Source organism: Centropristis striata, chromosome 6 (assembly GCF_030273125.1).
Source record: "Centropristis striata isolate RG_2023a ecotype Rhode Island chromosome 6, C.striata_1.0, whole genome shotgun sequence".
Taxonomy (NCBI): domain Eukaryota; kingdom Metazoa; phylum Chordata; class Actinopteri; order Perciformes; family Serranidae; genus Centropristis; species Centropristis striata.
This window is the reverse complement of record NC_081522.1, coordinates 38,686,554-38,707,622: the sequence shown is the minus strand read 5'-3', so window position 1 is coordinate 38,707,622 and position 21,069 is coordinate 38,686,554. Positions and strand designations below refer to the sequence as shown.

Sequence of the window (21,069 nt, the reverse complement as noted above, 5' to 3'; positions counted from 1 at the left end):
TTTAATTATGTTTTATAATATTACAAATAGGAATAATTATACTAATACTATATTTAATCATTTTTTTAAATTTTTGTGAATTATTTATTTTCAATTGTTTGTGATTTATCTATTTTATTTTATTTTTATTCAATTCTTATTTTTTATTGAATGCTGTTATTACCACTTTAATTCTGAAGTTATTTGTTTGCTTTGTGGATGGAGTGTGTGTGTGTGTGTGTGTGTAATATTATTGTGTGAAGCACTTTGTGTTACATTTAATGAATTTGTATGAAAAAGCTAAACAAATAAAAGTCTGATTTAGGGGAAGAAAAAAGAATCAAAACTACACAACACTGTGCTGAATGCCATAACTTTTATTAACAAACAGTAGAAAACAAGTCGTCAGCGATATAAACATAAACAGTGCATTCTTCCTTGAGAAATTAAACTACTTTGAAATTTCCAAGCATATTAAAAAGGCACCAGACTGCTTAGTTACGGCAGGTCAGACCGAGTCATCTGCGGTTCTTTAATTATCATCGACTGTAGAAAAAGAGGAGCTCGTGTTTAAAGAAAACACTCGGCAGCATCACGTTAGAGTCGCTCCTGTACAGCAGTTCACATATAATCTCGGTTTACATTTTGATTTAAAAATAATAAGGCACAAACGGTCATACACCAGCTGAATCACATCAATTATACAACACATTCTATAGCAAAATCTGACCGTCTCAGCTTTAATGTCAGTAGAAAGGCACTTCAAACTTTGGTTCAGAACAAGCGGTACGTCGGTGCAACAGCAACCCCCCACATACTATCATCTCAAATATACTGTAAACACTCATTATAAAAACAGAGCCATGCATGGTGATCATCTTCAAATGGCTCAATGATTTATAAACAGGCTGAAGCTCTTCTACTTCCAGGTGTTTGGCTCGTGTGTTCATACAAATATAAAATAAATAATAATACAAATATATAGATATATATATAAAATAAAAAAAAGATGCCCACCACCAGTTTACACTGCTTACAACAGCAGGGTTAACACATTGATCATTCTTTTTTTGTAAGTTTTTTTTTTATTCAATTGTTCTTATTTCCACCATCTGTGTCAGTGACAAAATATCTGAATGTCCTTCGCCAAGAGCAGCGTTTTGTTTCTTTGGCTGTTTCTCTTAAGACAAAAAAAAAAAAAAAAAAAAATCACATCAAGGCAGAGTTTAAACGTAAAGTCGTGCACATTGACTGGAGTCTCTGTCACCTTCGGAGGACCGAGCACACAGACACAAACACTAAATCTCTTCTTCTTCTTCTTCTTCCTGTGAAACGCTGCAGCTGTGTCGGCCATGGTTCTAGTCGTTCTTCAGGCTCTCTCCGTTCCTCTGCTCCCTCTTCTTCCTCCTCTGCAGGTAGCCGGTGCGCTGCAGACGGTTCATTCTGGCTCCGAAGAAGATCACCAAGTTGATGGGAACCAGCTTGGTGGTCAACCAGCCCTGCAGGAGAGAAACAGCAACACAACAGGTGCATGGGTTAAAAAACAGACAGATTAAAAGTTTATTTATAGACATTTAAAAACAACCTCAGTTGACCAAAGTGCTGTACAGTTATTAAAATACAATAAAATCATACACAAATATAGTTAGAAATAAAAACAATGAAAACAATAAAATACTAAAAACAGTAAAACAATTAAATAGTAATAAAAACATCTCTGTATGTATAGCTAACACAGTGGTAACTCATTATTTTTCATTTTATTTTCTTATTCGTATTTTTATCTCTTATTTTTATTTATTTTGTTGTATTCCTTGTCTGTGTGCTGTGCTGTTTGTTTGTTTGTTCCCTTTTTTTGTGTTTTGTTATGCAAGCGTTTTTTGTGGGGAAAAAAATAAAATATTAAAGCAGTAAAAAAACTCAATCTAAAATCAGAGTTAGAGTTAAAAAAAATAAATAAAAGAATAAAAAAGTAAAAAAAATAACAATAAAAAAAAAAAAGCCAAGGATTCTTGCCTAGCTGGGACTGAACTCAGAAAATCAGACCAATTGACCAAAAACGTAAATATTATGCCTCCTGTCATTTGGGTATTTTTTTGGTATTTCAAAAACAGATATATTTTACACATTTTGGACATTTTAAAAAAATAGTTTTGTACATTTTAATTTTTATGATGCGTCAACATGGAAACTAATTCACAGGAACAAACCAACAGAAATCTAGAAATAAGCATGTTGAACGCATAAAATAAGAAATTAGCTCTTAAAACAAGATAAATTATCTAACACACAATCATCAGGTCACTCTGCTCGGGCCAGTTCATCACTGCTGGCAGCTTTAATTTATCTTGTTTTAAGAGTTAATTCCTTATTTTAAGCGTTCAACATGCTTATTTCTAGATTTAATAATTTTAATTTAAGAAATCTTGTCAAGGTAAATTATCTGTCCATGCAGCAAGATCATTTCCCTCAGATTTACTGTTTTTATCTGGTTTTAGACACACATTTTTTGCAGCAGTGTATGCACTTTTGCCTGTCAAATCAATAAAAACATTTTATTTATTTATTTATTTATTTTTTTAAATCGGACCTAAAATCAGGCTTTATTTTGACTTTTAAGTTCGTACTGCAGCTGACCTGACAGAGCACAAACTGTTGCATGCAGGATGCTTAAAACTGGGACACACTGCAGAGGATTGTAGGTCAGAACAACCAAAAAAAGCAGCTTGCATGCTGCAGAATGTGACCAGCTGCAGAAAGACATCATGGTTTGTTACTGCATTAAACAAACTACAGTCATGGAAAAAAATATTAGACGAGACGAGAAGAGTAACATATTGGCTCTTATTGAGTCATTATTAAGTAGTTATTAATGCCTTATTCTGCATGGCCTTATTATACAACCAGTAAGACATTAACTAAGAGTTTTCCCTCAATAACCTCAGAATTATTGATTATTAGTAGCAAGTAAAGAAGTTGTTGTATATGAGTTATGATCTGGAAAGGATGAACTTCTTATGCTCCAATATGGTTATAAAACTAAAACAACATCGATACAACGATACCATCGTTTATCAGGATAGTTTCTGGGAAAATATATCGTCCAAAAAATGTGTTATGGAGACAGGTCTAGCTGTAAATCACAGCAGATATTTTGTCTTGTCAAAGCAAGAAAAGCATTAAAGACGGCTGCTTCTGCTACTGATGGAGCCGTTGTTAATGTTAATATTTACAGATTTTTCTGCTTTGACAAGTCAAAACTTCTGCCATGAAATAGTCCTTTGAGATTAAAACCAACAACCGAGTCAAATAGTTCACTTAAAGTCTGACACCCCAGAACTAAGAGCAAGCTTTAAGCTGACTGAGGGTAAAGGTGGATCAGTATTCTGAGGATTCTCACCATGACGGCGTGGGGGAAGTACCCGTTGGTCTGACCCTGCAGACCCACAGTCATGAGCTCAGCGGCCACGTAGCGCTCGGGGGTGGGTTTGTCCAGGGTGGGCGTCCTGATACGAGTCATTTTAGTGGCCACGAAGAACGGCAGCACGCTCTGCAGGAAACATGAGAGATTCAGTCAATAACACATAACTTACTGGCCCAATAATCGCAGATTAAACTACAGGATCATCATGTAAAAGTCCATTTCCAGTAGTTCAAGTCAAACAGCCCCAACCAAGTATTGAGTCATATAGATGACATAATTTTCAGTGGCAACATTTACATATTAAACAGACTTTTTAAAATTGGTCTTTTGTCATACTCAATTTTTTTTGAGACACTGAATTTTAGGTCTTCATTAAATGTAAGCCATAATCATTATAATTAGAAGAAATTAAATAAATGAAGACATGAAATGTTTCATTCTGTGTGTAATGGATCTATATAATGTGTTATTTCACCTGTTTAAATTTAATTACTGACATAAATAAACTTACTATGATATTCCAATTTATTGAGATGCACCTGTATATTTTAATACAATAAATTCCCCTTTCCTCCCCAGGTGAGCATAAAGTCTCAGGTTTCTTAAAGGCAGAACACTGCAAAAAAAAGGTGTTTAGTCTAAAAACAAGATAAAAACAGTAAATCTGAGGGAAATGATCTTGCTGCATGAACAGATAATTTACCTTGACAAGATTTCTTAAATTAAGATTATTAAATCTAGAAATAAGCATGTTGAACACTTAAAATAAGAAATTAACTCTTAAAACAAGATAAATTATCTAACACTTCTAAATCTAAAGTTTTTTTTATCTTGTAAGAAACAAATAATTTGCAGTGCACTCTGCTGCTTGCAGCTTTAATTTATCTTGTTTTAAGAGTTAATTTCTTATTTTAAGTGTTCAACATGCTTATTTCTAGATTTAATAATCTTAATTTAAGAAATCTTGTCAAGGTAAATCATCTGTCCATGCAGCAAGATCATTTCCCTCAGATTTACTGTTTTATCTGGTTTTTAGACACACATTTTTTGCTTTTTTGCAACTGGTTAGTCTACAATCTCTAATTCCTCTGACAGTTTTACTACGGAGGATTGTCCTAAAGTTTTCCCACAGACAGACGGCTGAGTTCTGGCTGCAGGAGAGGAACTTGAAACAGCTGAACTCTGGTCTGATGAGTTCAGTTCTCAGGTGAGAATGAGTCTCAGGGTTTCTGAGGTGAAACTGCAGCTCACTCTTCAGCCAGCAGGTGGCGCATGAGTGAATACTACAGAGGAGCTAAAAACAGAACAAACAAGCCTGATGTGGAACAACAGATTCTCAAAACTGCATCTGCTGTGAAAATGCATCATTCATGAATGTGGATTCATTTTATTGTCCTTCAGGCGGAGAAGACTGAGCAACATGCTGGATGTTAGAACTTCTCTTGAGCTGAATATGTGAGGGGATAAATCAGGGATCATCAGATGGACACATCTTATATATTCTGTCAGTTTATAGCAACAGTTTATAGAAATCAGAGGTATGATTTATGCTTCTGGCTATCAAAGTTACTTCTGTCTTCCTGGCATCTTTCAGTTTAACTCTCTGGAGTCCATCTATTTATTGAAACTACACGTTTTATTTACAGTAATAACTTAAAAGAAAGCCAGTTGAAAGTGCAATCTTAGGAGCTTTCACAGTGTGACATTTATTAGTTTCTAGACCATTTTCTTCCTACAATGAAAACTATTACTATTTTTAATTTACATGCAAATAGACTGTTTTGTAGTTTTATTATCATTTTTTGTGCTGTTTTTGTGTGTATAAATGGTAAAAAAAAAATGGTACATTCCCATAGAAACCTGTGTCTTTTGTTTGTATTTTGGGTTCCTGGCAGCTTTATACTTTGTTAATTAAAATAAAATGAAAAATCTGACTGATAGCCAAGTTTGTGTGAGAAAAAGGATCCATGCATGTGATGTAAGGACAGACTGAAAGATGCTGAACAGAGACAGAAATTAATGCAGAGGAAGTTGATAAATCTGAACCAAAGTCTCCTGGACTTGAGAGGGTTAAAGATCTTTGGGCTAATTAAATCATGTGCAGGGTGGATTAATTAGCAGAGGGATGAATCCAGTGAAAGGAGTCAAACTCACCTGGATGATGATGCCCTGACGCCTGTACTCCTCCTGGAGGCCACGAGAGAAGAAATCCACAAAGGCCTGAACACACAGAGAGAGAGAAGAGGAAACATTTAACACATGTTGGTCTGTTACACTGCAAAAACCTACTGACAAACAAATGAGAAATAAATAACTAAAATGAATGCCCTGCTTAGGCTGCCCCCGCGACCCGGCCCCGGATAAGCGGAGGAAAATGGATGGATGGATGCTTGAAAAAAGTAAAATGATCTGCCAGTGCAGTAAGTACATTTTTCTTTGTAAGAATTCTTTAAATAAAAATATATCGGCACTGGAAAAACCAATGATGTCTTAAAATACTTATTTGGAGCAATTGTGGCTTGAATAGCCAGACTGTAGTAACATTAAAATAAGCAGCAATACTTGAAACTAGCACATTTCTTTTTCTCATTTCAGTATCTATGGGTAGATACTGGTGGTAGAAAATGCTTTTGAAATAACATTTAAACTACGTGGAACTAAAACTCTCAATTGGAGCCAATATTTTAGGTAAAAACTCACCATATTCAACAGTTGAATATATTGAAAAGCATGAAAAAGCTAAAAATATCAATCCTAAAAACAAGTCTTTACACAAGACTGAAATCCCTGTGGAGAGGCTATTTACTTTGCTTTTCTTTTCTTTTATCTCCAACTCTGTTTTTGGATTGAGTTTTTATTACTATTTTATTGTTTTACTGTTTTTAGTATTTTATTGTTTTCATGGTTTTTATTTGTGTATGATTTTTATTCTATTTTAATAACTGTACAGCACTTTGGTCAACTAAGGTTGCTTTTAAATGTGCTCTATAAATAAACTTTGACTTGTTTTTGTTACAAAAAGACACATGTTCTTATAATAAGCACATAAAGTTATGGTCAGTAGGTAAATTATACTAAAAAACAAGATAATTAAGATACTTTTGCTAGATAGAAGAAGAAAATACTTGGTAAAGCTTCAGGTTTTTTGCAGTGCATCAGGATTTGCTTGATGAAATGAGCAAGAAACTCTTCAAAATTGTGACATAATTCAGTCTCCAGAGTGGAGATGTTGCACAAACCTTAGTGGAGGAGTAGACGGTGAGCAGAGGGACGGGGTACATGCCGCTGGCAGACGAGATGTTCAGGATCACACCTTTGGACCTGAGAAGAGAAACGAGGCAGATTTAGGACAAGAACTTTGTTTACCGGTCGATGTGTTGTTTTTTTTTTAGAGAATATTCCGGGCTGCAGCAGTCACATTTATAGGGCTGTTCTGCACTAAAGAAAGTCTTAGTCATGGAGTTTTGTCAACAGATCTGTTAAGTTTCTCCATAAAGAGTCATGCAAAAGCACCACTACAAAGTACAATGTGAACTCTGACTCATTGCACTTACAGCAGCAGTCATGAGTCGTGATATCGCCGGCAAAATATTATTTTAGTTTCCTGCAGAGTCTTTAAAGCTCCAGCTCAGACTTTTAAAAAGAATTCATGCATCAAGGAATCTTTTCATGCACAGAAGAGGATTCTGTCCTCTACTGAAGATATTCTTAGTTGACCAATGATTTATTGGAATTATTTAGTTTAACACATCTGTAAAACTGAGTTTCTACCACAATGATTCGTGCAAAAGAAACACTTAAATGTACAATGTGAACTCTGACTCATTGCTCTTACACAGTCATGAGTCGTGATATCGGGGCCAAAATTATGTTTCCTGCAGAGTCTCTGAAGCTGTTTTAAAAAGAAAGCATGCATGAAGAAGAGAGTATTCTGGTGCAGAATACTCTCAACTAAAGATACTCTTACTTTTAGATTAGATTTGACTTTATTAATCCCACAGCGGGGGAATTTCTTTGTTACAGCCGACCACAAAAATTGCACATCCCTTTTAAATAAAGATAAAAAATAAAACAATCTAATAGAAAAATACATTTAACAATATACAACCTAGTGCAAATTAAGTGAAGATTGTGCAGAGTGCAAATTATATCTAAAATGTGCAGAAAAGAAAAAGAAAACACGTTCGTTTTGCAGAATTTGTTAAAAAGAATCGTGCAAAAGCAACACTTTAAATTGTGTGTTCAGCATTCAAAAGCATAAAAAAATGACTAATGGACTAAAGAAATCTAGAGACTAGGAGGCAGACTAACACATTTTTAGAGTTTTTAATGAATGAATGCTGCTGCAGGAGTCAAAACTATCATGCATTGGTCAAATAAACCACCACAGTGGCTCCAAAGCCTGCTAAAAATCCTTCATTTCTTTGATTTAATTGAGAATCTAGGTGCAGAATGACAGGAAAGGAGGCAGATAGAGAAGGGGGATGACATGCAGCAGAGCCAGGCGGCTGCAGTGAGCACTGGGTACACGGGGTGCTCCGAAAATCCTCCGTTTCAGCTGCTGCTGCCATAACAACACAGTCTACATCACAGGGCTTTCCTCAAGATGTGGAGCACTGATCCCAGAACAGTGGAACACATTTATCTGCCTTTTAACTCCTTATTTTCTCTTCAAATCCACAAACTTTTTAAAGATTTTCCATGCCTGTGGGAACCCTGTGTGTCTACACATTCTGCACACTTACACACACACACACACAGTGTTTCAGCATGTGTGTGTGTGTGTGTGTAGCATGAGTGTGGTAGTGCCCGTGTGTGTTGCCATGGCAGCCTGTTGCTGCAGTGATGTAGTGGAGCGACGCTCAGCCTCACACGGCACCAAATGTGCCTGCGCTGCGATTGGCCGGCGGGAGTCACATGGGAGCGGAGCAGCCAATCAGCTGGGAAGAGCACTTTGTGTGAATTGAAAGCTTGTCAGCATTGCGAACAAAGGAGGAGAGGAAAAGAGGAGATGCAGTGATGGAGAGAGGGCTTGCTGAGGATTTCTTAGCCCCTAAAAAAAGAGTCACCTCTATAAAGTGTCATCCCCCAAAAATCTGCTCTCAGAAACACGTTTTTTCGTTTATTTTGAGCTTATTTGTGCAGTTTTTATGCCCTCGTTTATGATATTTGACTGCAGTCATGTCGCAAAACATGGAAGATTTTTATTTAACTCACCTGTCAGCCATCCTGGGCAGCACCAGGCGGGTCATCTGCAACAACAACAACAACAACACAAACAATGAGGAACTGATGAAGGAGAGCGAGGAGAACTGGAGGAAGAAGGGAAAGAGTTTTATTTAATAATAATAAAAAAGTAAGAGGGAGAGAGAGACCGACAGAGAGAGAGAGAGTTGCGTGGGTGGCGAGTACAGACAGCGTTGGTGTAGTCCACCGTTGCTTTGGGAACAACTGAGACACTGCAGGTACCGTGGTAGAAACAGCAGAAGAGGAGGAGGAAAAGTGGAGGAGGAGGAGGAGAACAAAAGGGGGAAAGTGATCTGCATGGATCAAACTTTAACAAAGACTCAGCTGTGATTGGAGGATGGAGTTTGTAATGAGTGGGGTGAAATGTTTGGGGGGTTTCCTCCCTGAAGGACAGAAGAGTTAAAAGATAAAAACTCACCTGGCAGACGGAGGTGATGTTCACGTTGATCATGTTTGTGATGAACTGGAAGACAAAAAGCAGCTAAAGTCAGATAAAGAATGTTTAAATATCACAAAAGATGTTAAAAGCAGCAGATGATTGTTGCTTTAGATCAGGGGCCTCAAACTCTGGGCCCTCGTGATGATATTTTGTGGCCCCCACCTTGATATGAAAGTTTAATGTGAGTTTTATATGAATGGCACTTTACCGTGTTGTGTGTGGAAGGTCCCTTTAATTACTTTTTAAAAAATAATTGTGTGTGTTTTTTTAATACTTTTGTGTCTTTTTTGGTAATTGTGTCTTTTTAAAATAATTTTGTGTCTTTTTTAGTAAATTTGTGTCTTTTTTTGGCCATTTTGTTACCATTTGTGTCTTTTTTGGGTAATTCTGTGTCTTTTTTAATAATGTGTCTTTTTTTGGGAATTCTGTGTCTTTTTTGGGTAATTTTGTTTCTTTTTTAAGTAATTAGGGTTTTTTTCTGTTATTTTGTGTCTTTTTAAAAATAATTTTGGGTCTTTTTTTGGTCATTTTGTGTCTTTTTCTTAGTAATTGTGTGTATTTTTTGGTCATTTTGTGTCCTTTTGTGGTCATTTTGTGTCTTTTTCTGTTATTTTGTGTCTTTTTTAAAATAATTTTGTGTCTTTTTGTTACCATTTTGTGTCTTTTTCTTAGTAATTCTGTGTCTTTTTTGGGTAATTTTGTTTCTTTTTTAAGTAATAAGGGTTTTTTTCTGTTATTTTGTGTCTTTTTTAAAATAATTTTGTATCTTTTTTTTGGTCATTTTGTGTCTTTTTGTGGTCATTTTGTGTCTTTTTCTTAGTAATTGTGTGTATTTTTTGGTCATTATGTGTCCTTTTAAAATAATTTAGTGTCTTTTTTTAGTAAATTTGTGTCTTTTTTGGTCATTTTGTTTCTTTTTTAAGTAATTACGTTTTTTTTCTGTCATTTTGTGTCCTTTAAAAAAAATAATTTTGTGTCCTTTTTGGTAATTCTGTGCATTTTTGGTCATTTTGTGTCTTTTTTGGGTCATTTTGTGTCTTTTTTTTAAATAATTTAGTGTCTTTTTAAAATAACTGTCTTTATTTAATACTTTGTCTTTTTTGGTAATTCTGTGTCTTTTTTTAAGTAATTAGGGTTTTTTTCTGCCATTTTGTGTCTTTGTTGGTCTTTTAAAAAATAACTGTCTTTTTTTAAATAATTTTGTGTCTTTTTTTGTGTATTTTTGGTCATTTTGTGTCTTTTTTAAGTAATTTTGTGTCTTTTTCTTAGTAATTGTGTGTATTTTTTGGTCATTTTGTATCTTTTTTTGGTCATTTTGTGTCTTTTTTTAGTAATTTTGATAGGTAATTTGAGTTTGAGGCCCCTGCTTTAGATGCCAAAAAGGACTAAAACTACGAGGCATGAGGCAAAATAAAGACATTTGCTTCCTAATTTGCAGATTTATTAAAATTAGAGTCAGTTATTTAGAGACTGTAGACTTTAGAAACAAAGATAAAACTCACGTTTTCCAGGTCAGGGATGTGCAGGTAGTACTCTGGATAGGGGTAGGACACGCCCACATTGTTAACTGTTGAGGACAAAAGAAAAAGAAAAGTATCATTATACTGTTTCCACAGAACCAAACCACATTTCTACCACCAGGTGGCAACAAAAGCAAATCAGAAGCAACAGGCAGTGAGTCCAGAGTGACACAGGCAGCCACACCTTACAGCCAGTGGAGCACAACCGGCATCAGAAAAGGACAAAGAGTTCCTTAAATGTTCAACTAAAGAGAACAAGGAGAGCTGTGACTCACTGCTCCGACAAACAGGCAGGAGTCGTGAGTTCGCTGCTGAAATAATGTTTCCTGCAAAGTCTGTGAAGCTCCAGCTCAGACTTTAAAAAGGATGCATGCACCAAAAAAATCTGTTCATGCACAGAAGAATATCCCAGAGTTATCCTCCACTAAACAGGTTCACAGTGCACTAACACTGTTGATTCATTAAGAGTTTCTCTAGGAAGAATCATGCAAAAGCATCACTTTAAATCTTCTTTAACAGAGATGTGCTTATACGTTTAGAAATAATTCATCCAGCATGTACAGAGAATTAAAGAAACCTGAATCAATCAGAAATCTTAGTTTATTGAGACCAAAACAACCATGAGATGACTTCAAACTTCTCCTCAGTCAATATACACCTTGCACTGCAAAAAAGTTGTGTCTAAAAACAAGACAAAAACATTAAATTTGAGGGAAATTACCTTGCTGCATGGACAGATAATTTACCTTGACAAGATTTCTTAAATTAAGATTATTAAATCTAGAAATAAACATGTTGAACGCTTAAAATAAGAAATTAACTCTTAAAAACAAGATAAAAGCTGCAAGCAGCAGAGTGCACTGCAAATTATTTGTTTCTTACCAAGATTAAAAAAACTTTAGATAATTTATCTGGTTTTAAGAGTTAATTTCTTATTTTAAGCGTTCAACATGCTTATTTCTAGATTTAATAATCTTAATTTAAGAAATCTTGTCAAGGTAAATTATCTGTCCATGCAGCAAGATCATTTCCCTCAGATTTACTGTTTTTATCTGGTGCTTGTAAGGTTTTTGTTTTTTTTAGAAATAATTCATCCAGCATGTACAGATAATACAAAAAAACCTGAATCATCTAAAGAAATGTTAGTTTACTGAGACCAAAACCACCAATGAGTTGACTTCAAACTTCTCCTCAGTCAATGTGCAGCTTGCAGCTTTTCTCTCAGACAAAGTTGACTGAAAGAAGAATCTCAATTAAGGGCGTTTAAAACGGATCAAATTACTCGAGTGTTCAGAGAGAATCAGGAAATCACGCCACCAACATCCATCCAATAAGTGTCTTCTGATGTGACTCTACTAAAGTTCAGATGGAGCTCTGCCAGCTGCAGAACAAAGAGCAAACTGTGCTTTGTTCACTACAACGCCCTTCAACTACATTTATTACATCCAGTTTTAATCCCCACAGGCTTCTGACTTCCTGCACACACAAAGTATCTCCTGCTGCCTGAACACACTGATGTCAGCTGTTATTGTTCTCTTCTGCTGTCTGTTGTTTGTAAAAACAACGGGACATTTTTTACAGTGAACCTGTTGAATACAGAAAAAAAACTGGCAGCTGTGGTTAACAGAATATTTCCGTAAAAAATACAGTAAATATGTCAACATCTTTACAGAACAACTTGTACATTTTACGTCCTACAACTGTAGTCATTTAAAAAAATAATACATTTAAAGTTGTAGATTATAGTGTCCTTTACTTCTAATTTAACAGGATGATGCCGTTTTTATACTCATTATTTATGCAAAATTTACATGCAGATTTTGCTTATTGTGCATTGAATACCAGTAAATTAACATTCAGTTATTATTTATTATACACTGAATACCAGTAAAATGTACATGTACTGTATTTTTTGCAGAATTATTCTGGTAACCACTGCTGGTTGTTTGCATTCAACAGGTTCACTGTAAAAAATGTCCCGTTGTTTTTACAGAAAAAAAACTGGCAGCTGTGGTTACCAGAATATTTCTGTAAAAAATACAGAACATACACTACCGGTCAAAAGTTTTAGAACACCCCAATTTTTCCAGTTTTTTATTGAAATTCAAGCAGTTCAAGTCAAATGAACAGCTTGAAAGGGTACAAAGGTAAGTGGTGAACTGCCAGAGGTAAATAAAAAAAGGTAAGCTTAACCAAAACTGGAAAATAATGTACATTTCAGAATTATACAAGTAGGCCTTTTTCAGGGAACAAGAAATGGGTTAACAACTTAACTCTATGGAGTCTTGGGCTATTTTGTCCATTTTTTAATTCATTTTGTGTCTTTTTTTGGTCATTTTGTGTCTTTTTTTAGTCATTTTGTGTCTTTTTTTAGTCATTTTGTGTCTTTTGGTGTCTTTTTTTGTCATTTTGTGTCTTTTTTTAGTAATTTTGTGTCTTTTGGTGTCTTTTTTTTGTCATTTTGTGTCTTTTTTTAGTAATTTTGTGTCTTTTGGTGTCTTTTTTTAGTCATTTTGTGTCTTTTTTTAGTCATTTTGTGTCTTTTGGTGTCTTTTTTTGTCATTTTGTGTCTTTTTTTAGTCCTTTAGTCCAACATAAAGATGTGATTTTGAATCTTTTTTTTTTACTTTCAAAACACTATCATGCTCAATAAAGAATTTTAAATGTTTCAAATGTGCATTAATTTCAGAGTACACTGAGACATTAAACTGCATCATTTTCAATTAAATTCTGGAAAAGTTGGTGTGTTCTAAAACTTTTGACCAGTAGTGTATGTCAACATCTTTACAGAACAACTTGTACATTTTATGTCCTGAAATTGTAGTAATTAAAAAAAATAAAAATAAATTTAAAGTTGCTAATTTAACAGGATGATGCTGCTGTTATACTCATTATTTATGCAAAATTGACATGCAGATTTTGCTTATTGGACACTGAATACCAGTAAAATGTACAAGTTGTTCTGTAAAGTTGTTTACATTTGTACTGTATTTTTTGCAGAATTATTCTGGTAACCATACACTGTAATAAATTATTCTGTAGTCATTTCATTTCACTTAATATATTTGATAAAATGTATTAAATACATTACAGTTACTGAACCGAAGACTGAACATCTGCACGTCCCTGCAGCAGGAAACCTGAGAAATGCACTTTATGTGTTCTTTATGCACACTGTTCATTGCACCTTATTTGTTTCATAGCACCAACATTTTTATACTGTATATTCATATTTATTCTGCACTGGAATTCTATTCCACTACTCCTTAACCCATTGAAGCCTGGAAAGCGTTTACGTCGTTTTGTAGTATTTGTATAAGCTCTCAAATACTTTTTGAATTTCATTTCTATCTGCTACAGAGGCTGAAAAATCTATTATTTAGTAGAAGAGTTCACACTTTTTTTTCCAGAATTTTTCCAGAATTTCTAGAAAATTAGAGGCTTATTTTAAAATCGCCCAGCGGTTTTTCAGGCCTCAATGGGTTAATACATACTCCTTTAGACACTTTATATTTTATTGCATTTTTATATTTTATTGCTTGAAGTATGCCTAGGTTGTTGTTTTTATTTAATTGTCATTGTCTCTGTGTGTAATGCTGCTGCTACACTGTAATTTCCCAGCTTGGGATAAATAAAGTATATCTATCTATCTATCTATCTATCTATCTTACCGAGGACTCCGATCTCCAGACCGGTCAGTCCCTCCTCGATCTTGTCGTAGATGTCGTCCTTGCCGAAGTCCACCGCGATGGTCCTGGTCTCCACCGCAAACTGCTCCTCTGTGGAGGAGAAACAAGAGTCCTTTAACTTTCAGGTTTCAGTTTCAGGGTGAAAACTACAGGAGAGCTCCGCAAGACACGAGCTGTCCTGGCAAAATCACCACTAAAATATTGACTATGATATTTTTAGGAATGCATTTCCATTATTCTGCAGCTCTTATTTGCTTTATCAAAATTCTGGTATGCACTGCAACAAAAAAAAAAAAAAAAAAAAAAAAAAGTCTAAAAACAAGATAAATACACAAAATCTGAGGGAAATGATCTTGCTGCATGGACAGATAATTTACCTTGACAAGATTTATTAAATTAAGTATCTAGTATCTAGTAATCTAGAAATAAGCATGTTGAACACTTAAAATAAGAAATTAACTCTTAAAACAAGATATCTGCCCATGCAGCAAGATAATTTCCCTCAGATTTTCTGTTTTTATCTTGTTTCTAGACGCCTTTTTTGCAGTTTGCAGGCTACGGTCATCACAACTGGAGCATTAAAAAACCTTCGATTTGACTTAAAGTTCAGAAAAAACAACAAACTAAATCATTCTGTGCATCGACTCAGAGCAAACTTTACCTCCTTCACTTGCTGATCAAGTCACTATTTAATTATAGAGAAATCACATGTTCTGACATAAAGCAAGTAGGCCTTTATGCAAAAAAATGCGAAATCGCTTCATTATCGATACACTGCTGCAGAATACTTTGTATTAAACAAGCAGGCGCTCTGCAGATTCACTCCAACAAACAGAACAAAGAGTGACAGAAGAAAAACACATTTAAAAGGGGAAATGACCGACAGCATGCACAACACAGGAAACAAATCAGAGTTTTCTTCAAACTTAATTTCACCGACTGAAACATTTTAGTGAGACACAGTCGTATCATTCATTTAAACATTCCAACTCCACATCTGTTCTGTTTTCTGACAGTTTACGGCTTCTTTAGTGTGTTAAAGAACCATGAAGCTCAGACTTTATGCACTTTGTTGGACATATTTTCATCTCAGTTGTCAAATTCTGCAAAACAGACACATCAAGCCAGTGAATAAATACAGATTCCTGCTGTTTCTCTTCTCAGGTTTCACAGATATCATTAAATATCAGAGATGATTGTCTTGCAATGTACTAAAAATCCCAGAATTTCTGCATGGTGATACAATCATGATGGTGGTTAATGTATTGTGAGGTTCTCTGGATTCCCACTTCATTTAGTCTCTTCCTGGAAATGTCATGGCGCCGCGCTAGTGGCAGCCTGTTGCAGCAGCTCCAGTTTGTCTTGCGTTTCAAGTTTTAAGTGTTTTAAAGTGTTTCGTTTCGTGTCAAACCACCTGTTTTTAGCCTACGAGTTAGTTGAGATGGACACTAAGTGGATTAGTCGAGTTTTAGTAGTTTACTGCACAATCTAGTGTGTAAACAAAAGAGCGTTTTTAGTTGGAGGCTGCAAAAAGGACAGATTTAAGAATACTTTTATACCTGCTGCAATTACACTTTATAATGACTCCCCTTTTAGTGAGGACAGAAGAATATTTATTTAAACTTTAGCTTCTAACTGCTTATACTGTATGTATACATCAAACTGCATTTTTGCACACCCGTTTATTACACACCTATTTATTTACACACCTGTATATTTGCACACTTGCTGTAACTGTTATCTATGAGTAACAGCTACTAATGCACATGGACCATCCATTCCACTGTTTCTATCCTAGGCTATGTATTGTAGGCTCATATTTTGTATAGGTGGAATATGTATTGTAGGCTCATGTTTTGTATAGGTGGAATATGTATTGTGGGCTCATGTTTTGTTTAGGTGGAATATGTATGTACACATGTGTTGTGTTGTGTTGTGTGTATGTTAGCTGCTGGAACACCTACATTTCTCTGCTGGGATGAATAAAAAACATCTTATCTTATCTTCTACAGGTTACAATCATATCTATAGACGGCAATAAAGAGAAAGTGTTTCAACTAAAGCGAACGCTTGTTTAAAAAAGTCCTCTTGTCTTCTTCATGCATTCTGTGTCAGAGCAGAGCAGTCTGCAGACTCTGATCCATTCACATGGAACCAGTGAAGTGTGAGAGTTGAGCTGAAGGGGGCGCTGCACACCAACAAACCAGACCAGAGATCTCCTCCTCCTCTCTCCTCCTCCTCCTCCTCCTTCTCTCCTCCTCCCTCCCCTCCGTCGTCATGTTTGACGCGCCTGCTGCAATTAGAATTTATTGTCCAAAGACTCGTTTAGCTGATAGGTGGCGGAGGGAGTTAGGAGAGGAAAATTCCTGGGATGAGCCTCGACCAAGAGCAGGAGAGAGTCAGAGTAGGTTTGATATTTTTTTTTTTTTAAAAAGGAACCTGAGAGGAAAAACAGGGTGCTGAAGGTCTGGAGGCTCTAAAAATAATATGAACTGGATGCAGATTTCACTAAAGAAAAACAATAAAAGCTGCTTCAGACACAGACGGTGGCACAGAAGCAGCAATATTGGGGCTCGGGTTGCCAGGTTGTTGGAGTAATTTGGGGTTGCCAGGTTGGTGCGATCTAAAGTCAAAGATGTTTTTAACCCTCTGAAATCTTGGACTATTATGTCCTGGTGTCACTTTTTTCAGCCTTATGTCACCTATACGTCCTGATAATTCAATTTTAACTTACTTGATTAAAATGTTGAACCCAAAAGAAACAAAGGAAAACATAAAATCTGATCTTGAAAATTATGTTTCAATACACAGAATTTTACATGTTGCAAATATGAACACATGTTGCAAATATTACATATAACAGGTCAAATGCGGATAATCTCTAGTTCAATATTTTATACTAAATATATTTGACATTATTTTCTGTTTTACTTGGCTGAATATAGGGTCAAAACTATCGATACTCAAAAAAAGTATCGATACTAAAACGTTGTATCCGGATACTCATTTTCAAAAGTATGGAGTATCTGAAGCTTGTTATCATAGTTGCAGTTTCTTTTTGCACAACTGTCTTTTATTATAAATATTTAACCTGTGGTTCTGGTCATTTTTACATGTTGCATTTTTCTTGTTAATAAAAATATTCCTGTTAAATTTTGGGGTCTTTATTTTTATCCTGGTGGTATCGAAAATGTAATAGAGTATCGAATATTTTCCTGAGTATCGGTATCGAGTGGAAAATTTTAGTATCGTGACAACCCTAGTCCTGATAACTTTGTTTCTTTTGGGTTCAACATTTTAATCAAGTAAGTCAAAAGGAAAACATAAAATCTGATCTTGAAAATTATGTTTCAATACACAGAATTGTACAGGTTGCAAATATTACATATAACAGCTAGAATGAGGATAATCTCTCATTCTATATTTTACACTAAATATATTTGACATTATTTTCAGTTTTACTTGACCGAATATAACCTAAAAAAATCTGGTATGTAGTTTCAAGCAGTGGTGGGAAGTAACTAAGTACATTTACTCGAGTACTGTCCAATCTTGAGGTACTTGTACTTTACTTGAGTATTTCCATTTTATGTAACTTTATACTTCTACTCCACTACATTTAGAGGCAAATATTGTACTTTTTACTCCACTACATTTAGCTGAGAGCTTTAGTTACTTTTCAAATTCAACATGAAAAAATATTTAATATGATTACACATTTATGAAACATAACAGTGTATTAAGTAGTTAACATTAGTCCTATCTGGACAACATTAAAATGCTACTTATATAAATGCATCAATACAAATAATCTTAGAATACATTTAGAACATATAAAACAATCTGAGTGGGTCCATTCTGCATAACGAGTACTTGTACTTTTGATACTTTAAGTACATTTTGGTGGTGATACTTTTGTACTTTTACTTCAGTAAGTTTTGAATGCAGGACTTTTACTGTAGTGGAGTCATTTCACAGTGTTTTATTAGTACTTTTACTGAAGTAAAGGAGCTGAATACTCCTTCCACCACTGGTTTCAAGCCAGAATTTTAGAGAGAAGCTGATGGAGAGACTCAATGTTGCTTCATTTTTATGTCTTCACGTCATGAAGACGTGATGTTCAGGTGGTTTCATGGACTCTGGAGGGTTTAATAGTTAACATGAGAGATAATAGGAGGGCCGGGTGGGGGACACGCTAAGAGGGGCAGGTCTGTCAGACTGATCGTGAGGGAGGAGAGCCAGAGTTTGGCACGCCGCATCCCGCTCGTGACTACCCATCAGCCCCCTCTGTGGACGTGAAGCACGACAGGGGAAACGGCGCTGTGGGAGACGTCAGAGACAGATGGAGGAGAGCGAGTCAGGGAGAGGGCACTATTTGAACAAGGGGGGGGGGGGCACTCTCCATTCAGTCTCTGTTAGAGTCTGGAGACGGGCCAGAGAGGAGGAGGAGGAGGAACTTCTCCCTTTCATTCTGATGCTCATTTAGACTTGAATGAGGAAAAAGCCTGGTCTGCTTTCTGACAAATATCTCAGAGGAGGAGTTTCTTTAAAATCAGGCCACAGATTTTTTTTCTAAATACTGACAGTGAGGAAGTGTTGACTGCATTTTTCCAGAGTAAAAGTTATGATGCAGCCGAGAGATGGGATTTAGAGGATAAACTGGAAAAGTTAAACTACTCAGAACGAGAATCAGAGTGCAAAATTGCATGCAAGTTTGTTAAAAAATGCAACAGATATGTGGAAAATGTTCTGAATGTGCGTTATATTCCATTGTGTTTTTAATTGTTGCATGATTTGTGTTTTCCTTATAAACTTTAAGACTTTTTCATTATAAATTGGTGCATAAAAATTCACCAGGATGAAAAAGTGAAACTCAGAATGAGAATCAGAGTGCAAAATCGCAAAAATTGCATGCAAATTTGATAAAAAATGCAACAGATGTGTGGAAAATGTTCTGAATGTGCAAGAATCTGAAAATCTGAAAGAAATCCAGAAGGTTCCAAAGCCTTAATGTGTTATGCCATTGTGTTTTTAACTGTTGCATGATTTTTGTTTTCCTTATAAACCTTAAGAAATTTTCACTATAAATTGGTGCATAAAAACCAGAATGAAAACGTGAAACTACTCAGAATGAGAATCAGAGTGCAAAATTACATGCAAGTTTGTTCAAAAATGCAACAGATGTGTGGAAAATGTTCTGAATGTGCAGAAACTTTTGCACATTTGAGCGATTCAAGGTGACGAGGGGTTTATAATTTAACATATCAGGGAGGTGAAAAGGCACCAGACACACATTTAAAGAGACAAAAACACAGAAAAGACGACGGAAGAGTCGTTAATGCCGACATGTGTTGATTCAGCAACTATAACTAATATCTACAGGAGAAAATCTGACAGAAAACCAAAAGATTTCAGAGCTTTAGTTAAAAACACAATGGCATATAACGCACTGTTGCATGATTTGTGTTTTCCTTATAAACTTTAAGACTTTTCATTATAAACTGGTGCAGAAAAATTGACAAGGATGAAAAGTGAAACTACTCTACTACTTGCAAAATCGCAAAAATTGCATGCAAATTTGTTCAAAAATGCAACAGATATGTGGAGAATGTTCTGAATGTGCAGAAACTTTTGCACATTTGAGCGATTCAAGGTGACAAGGGGATTATAGCTTAACAATCTTTTTTTAATCCTTTGTGTTTTTAACTATTGCATGATTTGTGTTTTCCTGATAAACTTTAAGACCTTTTTCATTAAAAACTGGTGCAGAAAAATTCACCAGAATGAAAAAGTGAAACTCAGAATGAGAATCAGAGTGAAACATCTCAAATAAACTTACACCAACTTGTTTTCTCTCCTTAAAAACACATGCAGACATTTTGTTCTTTATTCTAAATCTTTATGTGAGGTGACGCCCTCTGATCGCGGCCTGGGAAACCCTGTAGTGGACGGGGTGGGAGGCTGTACGTCATACACACATCCTCCTCAGCCCACTCACTGTGCTCTCAACCTGAACAGCTTTCCATGATGTTGTGCAGACACACACACACACACACACACACACACACACACACACACACACACACACACACACACACACACACACACACATAAATACACACACACACACTCACCCAGTGACTTGGCCACGTCATCCAGCTTGTCCTGAGAGCGACTGATGAGCATCATGGCGAAGCCTCGTCGAGCCAGCTGCAAAAAAAACACCCGTTAGTAAGTAATACACAAGTTTAAACACAATTATTTTATATATAAATATATATAATATTTGCAGGGCTGCACCTCTTAGACAAGAGACCAAATTTAAGACCAAAATGATCCATTAGTTCACTGCAAATGATTTGTTTCTTACCAAGATAAAACAAGTGTTAGATAATTTACCTTCTTTTAAGAGTTAATTTCTTATTTTAAGTGTTCAACATGCTTAATTTCTAGATGAAGCAATCTTAATTTAATAAATCTTGTCAAGGTAAATTATCTGTCCATGCAGCAAGATCATTTCCCTCAGATTTACTGTTTTCATTTTGTTTTTAGACTAAACACCTTTTTTGCAGTACACAACTGGAGCCTGACAGCATTAAAAACTTCCTTTGATTTGACTTAAAGTTCAGAAAAAACCTCTTAGTCAAGAGACCAAATTTAAGACCAAAATGATCCATTAGTTCACTACAAACTGTTTCTTACCAAGATAAAAAAAAACAACTTAGATTTACAAGTGTTAGATAATTTACCTTTTTTTAAGAGTTCATTTTA

The 21,069-nt window shown here is 35.3% G+C and overlaps 1 protein-coding gene across 1 annotated transcript in view; it reads right to left on the bottom strand.

Annotated features, from left to right (window-relative positions):
- Positions 1-341: 341 nt before the first annotated feature.
- hsd17b12a (hydroxysteroid (17-beta) dehydrogenase 12a) overlaps positions 342-21,069 on the bottom strand; it is a 42,774-nt gene continuing 22,046 nt past the window's right edge. The window contains exons 3-11 of the mRNA XM_059335356.1: positions 20,433-20,508; positions 14,281-14,388; positions 10,592-10,656; positions 9,069-9,113; positions 8,621-8,655; positions 6,643-6,724; positions 5,558-5,623; positions 3,380-3,529; positions 342-1,478 (exon numbers count right to left, since the gene is read on the bottom strand). Coding sequence (XP_059191339.1) covers positions 1,338-1,478; positions 3,380-3,529; positions 5,558-5,623; positions 6,643-6,724; positions 8,621-8,655; positions 9,069-9,113; positions 10,592-10,656; positions 14,281-14,388; positions 20,433-20,508 — 768 coding nt within the window. The 3' untranslated portion in view covers positions 342-1,337. The remainder of the gene's footprint in view (positions 1,479-3,379; positions 3,530-5,557; positions 5,624-6,642; positions 6,725-8,620; positions 8,656-9,068; positions 9,114-10,591; positions 10,657-14,280; positions 14,389-20,432; positions 20,509-21,069) is intronic.